Source organism: Sciurus vulgaris (assembly GCF_902686455.1).
Source record: "Sciurus vulgaris genome assembly, chromosome: 12".
Classification (NCBI taxonomy): Eukaryota; Metazoa; Chordata; class Mammalia; order Rodentia; family Sciuridae; genus Sciurus; species Sciurus vulgaris.
The window spans coordinates 3089765-3108507 of NC_136473.1; the positions used below are offsets into that span (position 1 = coordinate 3089765).

Genomic DNA, 18743 nt, shown 5'->3' on the forward strand with positions numbered 1-18743 from the left:
TGTCATTAAGTACCAAGGATCTTTATTTTCAGTTCTGAAACGGAGTCTGTGACTCAGATAATATGCCACTATTTGAAAATGAGGTCCCACCAACCCCAGTCTTCTCAAGTCTTTAGTCACAAGATCACACCTCACTCACTGCACAAGACAATCAAGCTGAAGAAGAATTAAGGAGGTACACTGAAGATAAAAGCAAAAAAAGGAACATTTTTACAAGCAGATCATCCCAGTTATTTAAAAGGTTAAGTTTCAGATTCATTTACAGTGTGGTGACAGCATTATTTAGTCTCAGTGAAAACAAAGACAGTCATACCATTTAAAAAAGATCAATTCAGAAATACTAATTCAGGCAAGCATGCAAAATTCAGAATATTAAAACAAATGCAAGGTCTGGTTGCACAAATACACTCAGGTGAAGGTGGACTTGAAGACAGCAAACAGATGAATCAGAAGCTAAAAGGAACACTTCAGGGATTAGCAGGTCAATTCCCTCCCATGAATGAGGAAAAGAAAGCAGACACAAACTGGAGAAGCTTGTGAGGTGACATCAGGGTGCACACAGATCTAACTCCTGGTGCCATTCGCAACAACATATACTTAAAAAATAAGGAGATAAATACCCAAAATACATAAGCCCACTGATTTAAACAAAAGATTTTAAGACTGATACACAGGGAGGAGGTAAAGTTAACACACCACAGCAGCACACCTCACGTTTCAGAGATGAATGATCTCTCAAAAACTTTAATGCTCCTTTTTCACAAACAATAAAGTCTCTATCCACTTTTCTGACTTAGAGTAAAATGTACTAGCTTTAAAAATGTGCATTCTTCACACTTTTTGCCTATCTTTTAAAACTGAGAACTGGGTGTTTTTAGAGCCCAAGAAACCTTATGGCGTGCATACACTAACTGTATGTCTTAGGAATAAATGAAATCTGTGATACTCTGGTAACTCAGTGTATTTATAAAATGAAAAGCTCTATCAAAATACACTTTTCACTGGGAAAAATAAATAAAAGAAACAAATGGATCTACACAAAGCAAACATTAACTTTGGTAGACTTCAGTGTAGGACAGTCTATAACAAGCACATTTGCCCTTATTCTCCCAGAGCTGCTCAACTTCCAAGTTAAGAATTTTTAAATTTTTTAACTGAGATTTTATTATGTTGACATGTTTCTCATTCCACATCATCTTCAGCCAAGCTCTGAGCACTTACAATTCTCTGAAAAATAAAAATACAATTTTTGAGTGTCATTAAGTATTTAATTAGGATCCTAAAGTTCAACATAAAATGCTTTGTATTCAAATAAAAAATGTTGCTGGATTTCACCCATTCTGATATTTATTTCAACATTTAACACTTTATACATTGCCATTACCTAAGAAAATAATATCGCCACTGCCAGTCCCACACTGTGCTACATTTGTCAATCACGTAACATAAATAAAAAGAAACTTAAAGAGTCTTCACTCCCATACAACCTAAGAATAGTGATCAGTGCCTTCACCCATCCTCCTCTGCTCCAAGCATCTCCCTTTATGCCTCACAGCCATTTCAGGAAGGAACACAGCATTCTGCAAACATTTCTACATAACATTAAGACAGTTTAACTGAGTAAAGGAGGACATTTTTCCAGAGGGGAATTTAGGAGCTACCCTGAACAGACATTTCAAAAGACACCACCCTCAGGTCAAAGTACTGGCATGCCGTTGTATGGGTTCATATGTTAGAAACTTGTTTCCTGGTGTGCTACTGCTGAGGTCACTGTTAGTTTCCACAGGACCCAGTTAGTTCCTATTACAGGAGCTAACCTGGCACCTCCCTGCTATCTTGCTTCTTCACTGGCACATGTGCCCCTTCCGCACATGGCTCGTGCCTATCCAGCTTCTCTATTTTGTGAGATAGGCAGGGGGCCTGGGTCACACTGACACTGTGCCATCTGGACTTTCCAGTAAATAAAACTGTCAGCCAAATAAACTTCTTTACACATTATCCAGCATCACATTTTGTTATAGCAACACAAGGCAGACTACGACAGCTGCCCCTCAAACAGTATATAACATCAAAAAGAATTCTGATACAGATTAGAGGAACTAGTGGAACTGCATTAGTCTAAATTTAAAAGATTTAAGTCAAATTTGGGTTTTCCTATTCTTTTGCTCAAATCTTTGACTCTCAGCTTTCCAGTCCTTTTCCAATCTAGTTAAGTACAAACCAGTCCGAAAGGGCTAAAACATGGCTCAGTGGTAGTATGCTTGTCTTAATATGCACAAGGCCCTGGGTCTGATCCTTAGGACCAAACAACAAAACAGTCTGAAAAACTTGTCAGTTAATAACTATAAAAAATTCTATGAAAACTTCCCATCATCACTAATTTTTAATCACACTGACTTCAGAAGTTAATATATGGAACGGACATGCTATTCCAAAAAGATGATTTATTTGGGCTCCTTAGAACTCAAAATGAACACAACCTGTTTAAGTCTTATGTTATGCATTAATCTTTTAAATAAATGGCATTTTGGACCTTTGAGTAGGAATTTAGGGATGTAGTCAAATAGCTCCAAACTTAAAGCCCATCTCAGAAACAGAGGGAATAAGCATTTTGATAAGAAAGGTCAGGAGTCCACACTCCTGTATACCTAGAATCAGGCTACTTAATGGAAAGCCTGTGTCCCAGAACACAAGGCAGAAAGTGAATTTTAGGAAGTAGCTGAGAGTGGCCTCTGGGGGCTCAAGTATCAAGGCCTAAGATTGAACACTAAAGCACACACTTCCTGACTCAGGTCTAGGGTGCAGACATTTGAAAGGCACACCTGAGGGAAGACGAGGCCAAGCACTGGTATCACCAGTATTAGACATCTGCTAAAAATCCCTAAACATTCAACTCAGATCCCACTTACTTCTTCCATGACATTCCAATTTCTTACCTGACTGATTGTTGGAAGCTTAGTCAGAAGCATCTGGAACACTGGTGGTGGAAGAGTTTGCTGCAACACTTGCAGCAACTGCTGTGGCTGTCCACACACAGCAATTGCATTTGTCAGATGGTCCACACCTTTTTCATATTCACCTGCAAAATTCACACAAAATTACAGTCAACCTGAAGTCTGGGCTTTTGTAAAAAATTCAACTTCTCACTGTCTTTTTAGTGCTGACCAAAAACACTGTGAAGTAGAAAATTGGAAATAATCTATAATGCATCCACACAATTGAATATTACGAAATTTAAAACCCGAGTCATATTATATGTACTAAAATGGAAGTGTGTACAACATACATACATGTAAGAGGGAAATTAAATGTTAAAATATCTAAATACATTACTATTTACATTTTAAAAATATTTCTGAAAGATTACATAAGAAATTGCTAACACTGGGACAGTAGAGAGAGAAGATTAGAGGTTCAAGTGAAAAGAAGATCAAATTTCACTTTAAACCAACCCTTTGGACCATTTGAATGTTACCCCATAAAAACACAAGGAAAAAATAATCTCAAATGATACTAGTAGGAAAAATGGTCACAATAAAAAAGCAGGACAAGAAAAAAAAAAAAAAAGAACTATTTTCACTGTGAAGAATTTACTTTCATTTCTCTATAAATTTCCTTCAACATTTATAAATAACTTTCAAAAAAAATTCGAAGTTTTTTTTTCTTTTTTTTTAGATTTTCATTCAATAAATACTAAGTACCTGCCATGTGGTCCTTGTTCTGTTAATTGTTTTAAATTTAACTCCACTGTTACAAATTTTCTGAACAACTCTTACGTTATTAAATGTTATTTCAAATTAAGTACTTTATATAGAAATTTCCTATTAAGAAAACTGTTTCAAGAGTTATCTTCGGGGGGGATCTCTTTTGGATTCTTTGTTTTAAAAAAAAAAAAAAGTTGGGGCTCAGTTCTCTAGGAGCTGCTCATGTTTCTGAACTTCTCAATATACTGCCTTTGCTCCAGATGATCCTTCCAAGGAAGTTTGTACAGTGAACAACCTTAGACTTTGGAGCAAGGGCAGGTTTGCACAGTACTGAGTATCACATCATTCACATTTACGGCAAAGATCTTTAGAAAAGATTCAGATCCTCTAAATTCAGGACTCCTGTATGCAACTCACTATGTAATCCGTTACGAATACAGGCATTGAGTCACACTCCTGGAATTCTTAGTGATTTTTATAAACAGGTACACGTCATTTCACAACCTTTACTAAGGTACTAGTACTAATCATTTTACATAAAGTAAACTAACGCTTAGAGATTTTAAGGAATTTGTTAAGGAATTTGTTTCAGGTTATTAAGCCCAGGACCCTTTACTCCACAATCCTGCTAATGCTTCTAAATTTTCTCCTTAATCCAGGGACAGCACAAATGTTGAACCCATTCAGATTTATTCTAAACCAAGTCAACAATGCCATGAGAAGACATACTACAAAACGGATCAAGGGTTACAAGACAGTGGTATTCTGAGCCTTTTACACGGGTAACTGGTGACTTAAAAGAATGCTTTAGAATGCTACCCATCTGCTGTGCTCCTCCCCACTATGCTCCATACACTGTCAGATCTCCTTCTATCATATTATATATCCACACAAATTTGAGGGGACTAAGCACATCTCAGGGAACATCACCATCACACTCCATGTAAACTATCCTATAAACTAAGGACAAGCAGGGTATCATGACTGTCACTCCTGATGTCCTTTATGTGGTCTTGAATCTGGTATACCATGGTGTTTCTTATTCTAGTCTCAGCTGCTGAGGAAAGACCAAGAAATCTTTGGAGGTATCTGATGTTATCTGCGTATAGGTAAAGGTTTGCAAGGCACTGTTAAACTCTCAACCACAATCAGAAACAGCTGTTTTCCTACTGCCAATGTGGAAATTACTATTGTGCCATCTACACACTGAGGATACCTCCTGATTACCACGGTTACGGGGTGTAAGAAGCCACCATCTTGACCTGCTAGACCAATTCCTTTCCTGGATGCTAAAATTAAGCTGTAATGATGCCCATCACAAGAAAACCAACTAGGGTGTGCACTGTTCCAGTTAATGGTTGGTACAGTTGTAGGCAATAAGACTGGCTGACACGTCAGTTCCTCCTTGTGAAGAGATAACCTAAGGGCCTTAAGTCTCTTCTAAATCAGCACTGGCAATGATCTTTTCTATGGATCCAACATTGCTGAAGTGTGTATTCAGGACATACTAATGTAATCTAACTTTAGCTCCCTTCCTGTATAAAGTGGATATTGCTACTACTTTTGCTGACTGTATAGCCAGATCACAAGTGGGATCAACTGTTAACTCCAATAGCACTAAAAGCATCATACATTTATACACAGCATGAATATCAAACCCAGTTATTTTGAGATCTCAGTAGCAGTGCCATTTGGAATCAAGCACTGTATTGGTGTTGAGGAAATTGTTCTTCCCTTTTACCAATGCCTGGGTCCTCTTTCTCATGTTGTTGGGGAAACTGAAGCACCTGGCCTTAAGGGACCTGGAAATGTTTCCTGATTGGCATCTACCTTGCACACGTACTACTTAAGACACTTTTGACAAGTTTTCCTACTCATTTTTAATCTTTCTTAATTCACTGTCAATCTGAATACAGGACTGAGACAATCCATGATTCTATGTGGAATTAAGCAAATTCTAATTATGTAATGAAATTATTTCTTGGGAAAGGGGAAATGTTAAAAGTAAAACTGGTCACCACCATGTTAAAATGATTACACTCTTCCCATAAAATAAACAAACACAAACAAATGCTCCACATCATGCAGTCCAACCCTGACCTGATCTAGGAATACAGCAACAAAAATAAGAAAAACAATCTAATAAAAGACCATTTTAATTAATTACTTCAAAGCTACTTTTGAAATAAAAGCCAATGTAACACTAAACAGATTTACAGATTAAGATTTAACTTAATAAAAGTCTTAAATGAAAGTCAGTTTGATAATTTTAATTTCGTAATAGGAATTAAAAAAAATTTCTTGGAAACACATTCAATTTTACAGAATCAGTGTTGCCAAATTCAAGAACTGTAAATAAAACCAATTAATATAACACCCACTGAGGGGAATGGTAAGCCTGGAAGCATTGGAAGTCAACCTAAATGTCAACTTGAAAACCTAGAGGTGATGACAAAAGAGAGCTGATCTTGGCACTATGTTTTCTTACTGTGTTTTGCTTTGCTTTGGGAAGATATTATTTTTTTGTTTTGTTTTGTTTTTTCCCCTCCCCTGGTACTAGGGAAGGAACCCAGGGGCACTTAACCACTGAGTTACATCCCCAGCCCTTTTTTCTTTGTTATATTTTTAAGACAGATCTCACAAAGTTGCTCAGGGCCTCACTGAGTTTCTGAGGCTGGATTTGAACTCATGATCCTCCTGCCTCAGCCTCCCAAGTCAATGGGATTATAGGCATGCACCACCACACCTGGCTCAAAGTACTTCTTAAATACTACTGATAGAAAAAATGAGGCACAAGGTAATGAAAAGCCTAAATTCTGAGTCAGATTACTGACTGGTTCTGAAATGACACTGTCTTAAACTCACTGTGTGACATCAATTAGGTAAATTAACTTTCTCTGGGCTAAATTAGTCATTCCTTCCCACATACACTGGAAAAGACCTCAAGATTAGATGAGAGAATTGAGAACCACATTCCTAACTCACATTCCTTCAGTTATTATTTATACTGCACTGTGGTTATTTACTCTAAGCTGCTTGAAAGTAACTTCACTATAAATTACTTATTATATCCTCTATATCATATGATGAAGCAAGCAAGCCTAAAACTAGCTTAAAATACATTATGGACAATGATAACCCATAAGGAATATTTCTTTCTGGAGTCAATCTTATAAAATAATCCTCACATTATTAAGTACCTGAAAACCCATCTTGAAATGTTTAGAATACCTTTTATAAAAACACCCCAACTACACAAGCAAAGCCCCTTTCCATTATAAGTTTATATTGTTGTGAAGACTATCTAGTTCCTCCATCTTCAATGACTATCACCTTGAGCTAGCAGCTCTTCACCAAGTTGTATTTCTTCAAGGAAGAACTTCTGAACAGCTTCAGCATCTTTAAGGTCTGGTAACTGTTTGGAAACAGAATATTTAGTAAGTGATAGCAAAATTATACCAGGGACCTAACCAATACACAGAAAATAAAGACTTCTTTCCAAAAAACTCCTAAATAAAAAACAAAAGAAAAACATTTATTGATCAAATTGGTATTTGAATAGTTTCTAGTTCTTAATCAGACAGGCACGGTGGTACATGCCTATAATTCTAGCTACTCAGGATGCTGAGGTAGGAGGATCACAAGTTCCAAGCCAGCGTGGACACTACAGTGAGACCCTGTCCTGGGTAAACCCCAATACCTCAAGGAAGAAAAAAAAGGGAAAGCTCTGAATCATACATAAAAAATGAAGGTTGCAAATACCTACACCCTCTATATACTTGATTCTTTATGCTGAGCTAGTCTTTTTTGCTATTACAAACTATAAGCAGCTTTATTTAAATAACTTTGCATTTATTTATTTTATTATAGTTTATTATATATTAGCAATCTAAATAACTATAATAGACAATGCCACCAGCTATATAATTATCTCCGATTTTTGAATTACACAGTATATGCTCTTATGCAACATCCATGAAAAAAAAAATTTCAGAAAATGGTGACATTGACTTTCCAAGCACACAGTAAGGATTTGATTATATTCCAGTATCTAAAAACACACATTGAGAGGGATGGGGAAGTGGCTCAGTGGTAGAGCAATTGCCTGGCATGGGTGAAGCCCAGATTTCATCCCCAAACACACACACAAACCAAAACCCCATACAGAACCCCTTATATCCAAAAACAATGAACAAATCACATGAGTCAGAAAGGTAATCTGGACATATTAGAACAACCTCCCTATTTTACTTTACTATAGTCATTCAATTAGTTATGTTGATTACTTAACTGCTTCAGAACACCAAAACGTTTTAGAATTTCATTTCATTTTTCCTGGCCTTAACTTCCTTTTAAAAAACTCGCTAATGGCCCAGTAGTCCAGGTCCTGGCAATCCAGACAAGAGAAGTAATTTCCATAAAAGGGAAAGCAGCAAGCACCACCATTAACATTTACTTAATTTCCTTCGTGTGTCACAGAAAATTTTTTATCAAGTAGATATACCTACGTAACCATTAAAAAAAAAAAAAAAAAGCATAGGTTTGAGTAGAAAAATGGATAGATTTACATACTACAACAAGGTTAAAATTGGTGGGGCCCTGGGATTCTGGATCAGTGCAAATAATGTTGAGTAATTTTGGAAATGAACAACATGATCCTTTTAAAAGAACTTGGAGCAAGGAAAATTAAAAATAGTTGTTGTATTTTATCATTTTAAAGCAAGTGAGAACACTTCTTCTGGTGAAAATATCTTCTGCAATCATCTGATTGCCTCTAACTACTGCCTTGTCCAGTAGCTGTATGCTGCTACTGCCAACAGAGGACTGGATGACCTGCAGTTAAATTACTCACCTGTTCACAAACTAATTTAAAAGAGAAAACAAATTTCAACACATCAACTAGCTTTCTCAAAGTACATACCTGAAGCAGATTTTTAGATAATATTTCCATAAAGAATAAAATATACAACATAATCTAAACAAAAATCAGACTTAGTATTACCTTGGAAAGCCCAGCTCTCTCCTTGGCAAGCTTCTGTTTCTTTCTTCCTACAAGAAATGTTATGTACATATTTTCATTTGCCATTATCAAAATGGGAATCAAAGTTAAGTATGATTGCCATGGCAGTCATTAATCCTATTTGCAAAACATTGGTGACTTCAAAAACCTCAGCCTCCCTGGCCTCCTTGTGATCTGTCAGGGCAACATGAACAGTTTTAGTCAGTGAGCTATACATGTCTGGGCAAGAGCCTTCTCCTTACCTCTAGGTTATTGGGTCTACTAATCCAGAGTACAGAGACAGCTTCCACAGCTGGATCTCAACAGAGTTAACATGGAACAGGGGCAAGAACTAGACTACAGATTCCTATAATTTTGTTACCAAACATATCAGATTCTCAATGTTGAAAACTAAGTTTTTCTGCATTTGGCAAAAAAGAGGGGAGTGTACACAGAAAAGTACTACTGAAATCTTAATCCAAGTACTGCGTACTAGTTAAGGAGGAAAAAAGGCCTCTGCCTGAAGTGTCACTAAAAACCACAATGACAGCACAAATAATCAGGTGGCATAGCTAAGAAAAGGTAAGGCTCTACTACTTATTAGCTAGAGAACCTAAGGAAGGTAAATGTCTTAACTCTCCAACAATAAAGCCTAACTAATCTTATAGGAGTAGTTCGAGAAACAAAAGCCACAAAACAAGCAACGTCCCTTGAAAACTGAGTGTCAATGAATGGCTGAAGCAGTATCCTGTTTGCCTAAATCCAGACGTGATTAATTTACAGTTGTCAGGATACATTCTTTTCTGACTATCCCTACAAACTAGATTTAATCACACCAGTGTCCCTTGACAACTCTAGGTCCTCATAACACACAAAGTGCTACCTGCTAGTTAAGGCTTAAAAACAATTCTTAAGATATCAACATAAAAATATAAGTTAAAATTGACCTTACGTAAAGACTACCAATTTTTCTTAAATACTACCTTAAGTGTTCATCACTGGATTACTAAGTGTGAAAAACAACACAGAAACTAATTCTATCCTTGCATCCTTGATCCGCTTAAGGATTTTGGCCCTCTTCAGGCAGGAGAAAAAAAAAAAAGACACCAGACCAGACTGACTAAGAGGTAGACAGCCTATACAGATTGGACCCTGTACTGGAAGGGGAGCAGTAAGACTAGAAGACTGTAGGGAGGCTGGAATGTAGGCAAGGAACACTCAGGTGTTACGTTCAAGGTACACAGAAGTTTTAGATGCTACTTGTTAGATGCTATTTCAACTTTTTTTTTTTTTTTTTGTACTGGGGATTGAACCCAGAGGTGCTGTACCACAGAGTTACACTCTCAGTTTTGTTTTGTTTTTTAAACAAGGTCTTGCTACATTGCCAAGGGGGGTCTCCAACTTGCAATCCTCCTGGCCTCCAGGGTCACTGCGATTACAGATGTGCACCACCATGCCTAGTCTAAATGTCATCATCATATTTAACCCTCCCAATGACTTTAAAACAGATACTACTGCCGCCTCCATCTTACAAATGAGAAAATTTACCAAGGTCACTAGTAAGTGATTAAGCTGAACTTCAGAGCATGTATCCTCGAACATGATTCTATTCTGCCTCTCTACCCAACAATGTAAAGCAGTGAAGACACATCCGTAAAAACAAAAGGCATAAAATGCAGTCCGTTAAAAAAAAAAAAAAAAAAATTAAAAATAATTAAAAAAAGAAGTTTGTGGAATTAACAGTGAAAAATACAATTCACTAAGCCAGAATTTGGGGAAAATGACTAAAATGATAATGAAACTCAGTAGAATGAAACCTGTTTCTATTTGTGATCTACATGGGGTGAGGAGAAGTGTATGGTTGTCACTGAATATGTGGGACTGATACATCAACAACATTTAAGATACCTTATTTTATTTTCATTTTTAGTAATTAGATTAAAATTCTGGCTTTAATTTCTTTCCTAAGACAAATAGGGTCTCTGGGATAAAGGGACAAATGGTACAGACTGAAAAACCAAAAGGACTTACACATTTAATCTGTAAAGCCAGGACTTAACTTAGTATTTGCTATTAGTCTCAAATGCTATTTTGTGAACTTAACAAGTTAAAACGAGTATGTGTACTTTCAAAAATATGAATTACAAAAGTCACAAATCATTTTTAAAGTTAGCTTAAGGTATTTCTAATGATGTATCACTTTACACAGCATATATAACCTATAGTTGGCACTATGATTTGGAGATTAAATTCACTTATGATTATTCAGATTGATAAAAAATTATGCTTTAAGAGTATTGAAAGGAGCTGCAGGTATAGTTCTTTGGTAGAACACAGACCTCATCTGCACAAAACCCTGGGGGCTGAATCCTTAGCATGCACACACATGCATAGAATACTGACAACCTGTTAACGAAAACAAAAAATCTGAATAAATTAGAATCCCAGACCTATCCCCAAACCTTATTTTCAACAACATAAGCCTCTACTAAAAAACAAAAAACCCAACAAGCTAAATGACTGATTTGAGGAACTATTCATTCATCGCAGATATAAATATTCTAAGTATTCTACTGAATATTAGAAAAATTCAAATTTAAAACAACTGAAACCAACTTCATTCCACAAACACAAAATACCCCAAATCTTGAGTATCAACCTTTAAACAGACTGCAAAAATACTATAAATCAAGTCTTACTTTTTAGCAAAAAATATCAAATAAAATCTCCAGCATCCACCAATTACTGTGTCAGGACAGTACTAAACCCAATGCTTAACACACCATTTTACCAAAAAAGGAATGGCAAAGCTTGAAGTTGTCACAGCTGGAGCTAGTAATTCAATTAAATCATTACGTCACTGCTAAAGCTAGAAAAAAATTTGGATTGAAAATGATGGAAAAGGCACTCTGAGAATACTAATTCCTCTGAAATGAGAGCTCTTATGACTACTTTAACCAAAAACCAGTTTTCTTGCCAGGTATGGTGGCACATGCTGTAACAGCAAGTTGGAGGCCAGCACGGACAACCGAGACTGTCTCAAAATAAAATTAAAAGGGCTGGGGGTGTAGTTCAGTTGTAAAGGGTTTCCCTAGCACGTGGCCTGAGATCCCATTCTTAGCACTTAGGGGAGGAAAAAAAAATCCTTTTCAACGGGTCTTCAAGGCTTCTAAAAATACATTTTATTTTTCTCAAAACCAACAAGATACAAGTCGCATTACTTGATTGTACAGCTAAGGAAATTAAGATGCAAAAAGCCCAACATCACGATGCTTATCAGTGACCAATCCGGGCCTGGAAACTGAATCCAGAACAGCCTTCTTTCCATGAGACTACCTAACCGTAAGTAAATAAATAACCTGTTTCTTTCCCCTCCCAACACTTGGGAGCTAGAGCCGGACGTGGTGCTGCGCGGACCGCTTACGACCAGCACAGTCCAACGCGCTAGTCAGCAGCCACGTGCGGCTACGGGCCACGTGCAGCAACTCAGGTCCGCTACGGCCACGTCTCTGTACACCCGGGCTTTAACAACCCTTGTGGCTGAGCCACCCGGTAAACTATAAAAATGTTTCTGATCGAAACAAATGTTTTTTTCTATTGCTGCAAACGAAGGTCCCCGAAATTGAAGGGGGATCACGACGGTTTTTGCGGACACGACTTCCCTCCGGGAAGCCGCTCCTAAAAGATGTCGCAGGTATGAAATGAGGCTGAGCCACTGGGGAGGCGCAGCCCTTTGGACTCCCCCGCAATTTCTCTAGCATTCACTCATATCTTGGAAGCACCCGGCGAAGCCGCCAAGAGGGTTTAAGAATGCAACGCCGGCACTGGGCCTGCGGCTTTGCGGCTCAAGCTAAACTCCGTCTAGTAAGGAGGCTCGACCTTCGGGTTAAGGACGGAGGCTTAGAACGGTGCGCGGCCAAAGGAGAGGCCGCGCCCGCAGCCAAGATGGAGGGGCGCCGCGAGGGCCCACTCACGTTCCCGAAGCCTGTTCTTGAAGTTGGGGTCGCTCCGCCTCTTGCGGTCGAAGTAGATGCAGTAGCCGATGAAGAGCGCCCCGCACACGCCGGCGGCGATGGCGCTGTTCCGGCCCACCATCTTCTCTTGGTGCGGCGAAGCCGCCGCGGCCAACTGAGCGAGCCTCGCCGCCCGCCGCTGAGGACGCCGGAAGACGGGACAGGCGCTTCCGGCTCCGAGGACCCCGGGACGCCCGCGGTGGTGCCTGCGCGGAAGCGCTTGAGCCCTTGTGCGCCTGCGCGGCGGAATAGGCCTCGTAAACTCAGACGCTAGCGAGCTCCGTCTCGCAGTTGGTCCAGGCAGCCTGTCAAGTGCACTTGCCTTGCAAGTTCGGTCATGGTGATTCGTGCATGTTGCAGTAGGGTCTCAAGAGATGTGCGAGAAAATAGGGGCAACTCGGCAGAAGACGCATAACCTCTAAGAGAAATTGGAACAGGCGCCTTTCCCTTGCCCTACCGACTTGCGCTTGGCTTTGCAATCTCGAGTGTCGCCCTTTCGGTGCATTGGGCCAGAGAAGGTAATAGGGAACCACCAGGTGCGAGGCCTCCAGGCTCAAGGCTGGATCTGAGGCATAGCAGTCTGCAAAGGACTGTCCCCGCGCCCTATCAGGCGCCCTATCAGCCCGGCGCGGCCCGGCCCTCCCTGGGTGAGCCTGTCAGGAGCTACTGCAAAGGCGCTGTGGAGACCTGCACTTGCAGGACCCAAGGTCCCAGAAAGGCCTGCGTTAAAGTGCTCAGGAACCTGAGCCCCCTACACTAAAGTCATACCTGGGGAACATATGCACTCCCGGGACTAGGGTGGGGCGAATGATTGACTCAGGATTGCACGCAACAGACCCACAAAACGCAACTTTTCTTATATCTTGCAAACACATTTCCGTTCACACCCCCAAAGCTATCAGCTAACTTCAACTACTGAAGGAGGTTATGTCCTGAGCCTCAGCTGCAGAGGCTGGGGGCTTCTCTGGGTGATAGAGGGCTTGCTTAGTATGCACAAGGCCTTGGGATCAATCCCCAGCACCCCTCCTCTCAAGGGAAAAAGAGAAACCAGACTTGTAAAAGGCCACACAGCTGACATGAGAGGCCTCCTGAAAACGACTCTGGCCCCATTTTGACTCCGAATAAACACAAAACTGAGTACTACCCTATACCCCAGTTTTGTGTGGAGTAAATGCAGTGTCAGCGTAGAGATAGCTACTGTGAGTTACACCAGGTAACACGTTAATACGAAACCAAAAATCTGATGAAAAACACGTATATTCACACTTTCGAAATGTTTTCTGCCTAGAAATCACCTAAACAAGATGGAATCACCAGTGGGTTGTGGAATGACCTGAGTGGATCAACCAGTATTTTTAATAGAATAAAACATTATCAAACCAACACATTAAGAGCAGTACTATCATGTAAAATGGCATGTCAGTTAAATATTCTCATGTTTATACTGATCACTGTAAAATTAATTTTAGTCACAAAAATAAAGCCACTAATCTAGTCCATCCAATCAATATATTTAGGTACAGAGAGATATTGCTCAAGGTCACAGTTAATAAGCCAGGTCAAAAACCCACTTGGGCCTGGCACAGTGGCGCATGCCTGCAGCCTGGGAGGCTGAGGCAGGAGGATCTCCAGTTCAAAGTCAGCCTCACCAACTTAGTGAGGTGCTAGGCAACTCAGTGAGACCTTGTCTCTAAATAAAATACAAAAAGGGGCTGGAGATGTGGCTCAGTGGTTAAGTGCCCCTGAGTTCAATCCCTGGTAACCAAAAAAAAAACAAAAACACTCCAGAGCTCTGTACCTCATGAAAGCGGAAAACTATGCAAGCTATTTTAGGGCACTAAACTCCAACTGATCACAGTGAGAAAGTACTTGGGTACGTGACGTGTAAAAGCATTCCTTTATATTCTCATTCTAAGTAAGAATTCTTTAATGTTGCATTTTAAGCCAAGGAACATTAGCAGAAAATACATTCACAAGGCAGAGTGTGGAGGGGGGCGGGCTGCGAAAGCATGAGGTAAAAAGATTAATGCTCAATGGATCATGATCAATCAAGACAACCAATAATATTTATTTACAATCATTAAAAGTCTAGCCACTTGAACCCAGGGGCTTGGGCAAGCGAGGCAAGCATTCTACCAACTGAGCTATATCCCCAGCCCCACCCATACATAACCCTTGTGCCTAAAAATTCAATCACAGCATGATACCAGTATTTTCTCAGGTAACAAAGATTTACACAAAGTGGGAATTTTTCTACAAAACATATTCCTTTTTCCATAGGTCATGTGTTTTAAACTATTATAGTAACACATGCATATTCTGCCCAGAGAAAGTACAAATTTCAATTAAACAGTAACAAACATGAAGTAAAATTTTAATGTTACCGTTGTTTTAAAAAGCTGCCAATTTATAGGACAGTCACAAGTGTATGCACAAGCTACATATGGACATAAAACCTATAGTCTATAGATGTTGCATTTGACTAGAAATATGTGCAAAAATGCTGAATAATGATCAGCTAATAAATATTTACTGAACCTTAGTTACGAAAACAAAGTTCTAAATACCATAAGTGATCCCAACTATAAAATGTGCAGTCTCTGGATACAGGAAAATGAAGCTCTTTCAACTCTCTGCAGGACTATTTTAAAAATCCACTAGGTTTTCCATGTGCTATTTCCCCGACAGGATTTTCAAAACAATCAGCTATAACTCAGTTTCCCTTGACTGCACACCCACTTTGTGCACTGCAAATTCTGCCTGCCTGAGATCAGCCACCTTCATCTACCTCTTCCAACCCCTCCCACATATGACCCGGCTTGGTAAGATAAGTGAGAGTGGTACCAGCTTGTCACCAGGTGAATGCAGTGCTATTCTCTTCCCTTGCTTTCTTTATACTTTGTGCCTTATTGTATTTTAATAGAAATTTTTTACTTTAAAAATGATTTTTTGGAAAGACCATTTTATTCTACACAGTGACACTAATTTAAGGAACACAAGTATTCCAAGAATATTTCTCAAATTAAAATAAAAAATAAAAGTGCAAATTGATGACCAATTTGCCAGGGACTTCAATAACCAATCTAGTCACCGGTTTACATATAAGAAATCAGAGCCACAATTCATCTTATATTCCTGTTGGTTAGTTACTGTTAGTGGAATAAAATAAAAATCCAGAAGTACACTTGTCTCAAGTGCAAGAAAAGAAAAGAAAAATGAGTGGATATTCTATAACAGTTCTTGAGTTCTTGACTCTTTCTCAGGGTTTGGACATGGGATCAGCATTCCCAATTTAAGGCTATTTAATGGCCACTACGTGGTCTAAGTACAATCAATATTAAGGTTTGCTTTTAAGTTTACTTCCTTTTTAACTTAGTCTCATTCCAAGTAATAACATATGCAATAACAAGTATAAAAATTTGTATTTCTAATATACACTAATAAATAATCATTAAAATATTAACATTCACCCTCGGTCCAAAATCATCTCTTGTACTTTCAGTAGTGACACATAATCCATTGTTAACTAGTTTGCTTACATCTAAAAACAAATGCTTCAAAGGTAGCATTATGATGCAGACCAACTAAGGCTGTGGAAGTCTCCACATTTCACACATGGGATCCATAAACTTCCTGACTCAACTCCTGGTTTCATCCACTTAAATCGACAGTCCTCCATGGGAAAGAGCACAAAGTTTCTGATGGCTACTTCTGTTTTCTCTGTTTCTTAGCTTGTCCACTTTTCTTCTGTCCTTTCTTCTTCTTTTTAATCAAAACAGCTTTTTCTCCAATAAATACACTTTTAGAACGTCCTGCATCTTTGGAAGCAGAATTAAGTCCCTGCTTAGGTTTACTGACATTTTTCAAACCTGGATTTGAATTTTGGTGTTTTAATTTTTCCTTATTCACAGAACGCATGACTCTGAGTTTTCTTCCCATTAACTCAGAATTATTTAATTTCAGAGCAAGATGAACAGCATCTGTGTCCTGCAATTTAAAAAAAACCCAACACATTAACTTCCAATAGAAATGCACCTGCAAAAGGACTGGTAAAACGTCCATTGTACTGGACAGTTGCGAATGTCAGATTTGCACAAGATTTGCACAAGACCCTACTCTGGAAATGCAATCTCGAGTGTCCCAGCTGCTTGCTCTAGCTCCTCCTGGTTAAGCTCCACAGAGCCTCAGAGCACTCAAGCCGCCTCATCAAATGCTTAGGTGAGTCATGGGCAGAGGCCTCACTGCTATATTGTGAGGAATTTCAACTAACATGCAGTCTTTTACACCATTACACCTTCTTCTCCTAAGCCACTTTTCTGGAAAAGTCCTGCTACAGGGCAGGGAATTCTCCATTACAGTTTCAGTCCTGAACATAAGGGACTAGACATTCTACAGTACCACATAGGTCCAAAATCCTATTATTCTTTTACTTTAATACAGAATCATTAATGCTAATTATCCTGAATTTCCATGAGAAATTCAGTCTGTTAAGAGACTCTACAAGCTTACCAAGTGAAAAAGACAAATCAGGGAAACAGTAAGATCACTACAGTATAGAACACAGAAACATCGGGCAAGCATTTAAAAAGTTACCAGGTGACGCTTATCAAGTCTTCAAAATGGTAACATACTTTGACCTACAGTGCGGAGCTCCCTAAAGAAGTAATCCAAAATGCAAGGAAAACACATAACCACTATAATTTCATTATCATAGGGAAAAATGGAGAACACTGACAACATTAGGGAAACACTATAAATCATTTACATCACTTACTGGAACATGATTACATGACAAAATAAAATAGGGTTGCAAAGCTTTATGTTTGCAGATAAAAATCTACTGTAAAAAATGAAAGAAACTATGTAGGGGTTATTCCTTGGGTAAGAAAAAATTAAGTGCTATATGACTAAATATATTCTTTTACTACTTAAAGCTGGGCATGAAACACCAGATAATAGTGAACGAAATATAATCTTGTGCAGACTAAAATTTTCTTCTGACTGAACGCAATTATTTTTTTCCATTTTAAAGAAGGTGGACATTCAGAAATTTAGTTCCTGTAATACCCAATATCTACAACATTACTTGCTTAATAGTGTTAGTATGAAGAAAGAGGGAATCAGAACATTTTTTGGTTAGATGCAATTACAGCAATACTACTCTATTATTGAAGATCATAAATTTAGTTTTCTTACGTTGGAATTTGACATGAAAATAACAATTACATCTAAGTGATGACTCAGAAGTGACAATCCCTCCCCAAGCACTTCAAGGGACAGTAACACTGCATCAGTTTTCCATACCTTAAAGAGCACATAGCCAAACCCTTTGCCAGCTCCTGTAACTGGGTCTCTCACAATCCTCACTGCCACAACACTCCCACAGTCCAAAAAATGCTTCTCCACGGCAGATTCTTCAACTTCTAAAACAAATTCAACCACAACAGAAATAAAGATTTGCCTTCTCCTTAAAAAGCTGAAGATATTCAATATAGCAAGTTGAGCATAGCCAAGAATATATTGCTACATTACACATATCTTAAAATTATCTTTTGAGTTACTATACTCTCCCTTATTTTAATAACAATATAACAAACTTACTGTAAGGTAGATTCCCTACAAACACCGATCTCTTGTCTCTCTGAAATACAAAAAGGGTTAATAAAAATCACTCAATGGAAGATGGAAGGTACCCTAAAACCTCCCATCCAGCATGCCCCTGCATCTGACGGGTCATGCACCTCCTGACTTAACCATGCCTCTGCCCTCTGACTGACACACTCTATTCCATCTTCCCAATGGACTGAGTGAGCACCAGTAGAAGGAGGGCCTTTTCCTTTAGATTGGCACTGACACAGAGTGGTGCTCAGGAAAGGTTTGCTGTATTGGGGATTGTCAAACCTTTTCTGAAAAGGGTCAGGAAGCAATTATAGGCTTTGTGGGCCATATGGCCTGTTAAAACTACTTAGTTTTGCCATTGTAGCTCAAAAACAACCCACAGATGATACAGAAACAAGTGTGGTTGTA

The 18743-nt window shown here is 38.8% G+C and overlaps 2 protein-coding genes across 2 annotated transcripts in view; both read right to left on the reverse strand.

Annotated features, from left to right (window-relative positions):
* On the reverse strand, positions 1-12809 carry TOMM20 (translocase of outer mitochondrial membrane 20). Its single transcript, XM_079108102.1, has 5 exons — positions 12678-12809; positions 8707-8753; positions 7038-7119; positions 2937-3079; positions 1-1227 (listed from the first exon to the last, which is right to left on the reverse strand). The coding sequence occupies exons 1-5, from the start codon at positions 12796-12798 to the stop codon at positions 1183-1185; spliced, it is 438 nt and encodes a 145-aa protein (XP_078964228.1). The 5' UTR covers positions 12799-12809; the 3' UTR covers positions 1-1182.
* Positions 12677-18743, reverse strand: part of RBM34 (RNA binding motif protein 34) — a 21127-nt gene continuing 15060 nt past the window's right edge. Inside the window, exons 9-11 of the mRNA XM_079108101.1 lie at positions 18318-18357; positions 18021-18139; positions 12677-16703 (exon numbers count right to left, since the gene is read on the reverse strand). Of these exons, the coding sequence (XP_078964227.1) occupies positions 16422-16703; positions 18021-18139; positions 18318-18357 (441 nt within the window). The 3' untranslated portion in view covers positions 12677-16421. The remainder of the gene's footprint in view (positions 16704-18020; positions 18140-18317; positions 18358-18743) is intronic.

Coding starts and splice junctions, on each gene's coding strand:
- TOMM20 (XM_079108102.1), bottom strand. CDS start 12,798: ATGGTGGGCCGGAACAGCGCCATCGCCGCCGGCGTGTGCGGGGCGCTC. Junction 7,120..8,706: donor AGAGAGCTGGGCTTTCCAAG/GTAATACTAAGT, acceptor GTTTCCAAACAG/TTACCAGACCTTAAAGATGC. Junction 3,080..7,037: donor TGAAGAGCTGCTAGCTCAAG/GTGATAGTCATT, acceptor TGAATTTTGCAG/GTGAATATGAAAAAGGTGTG.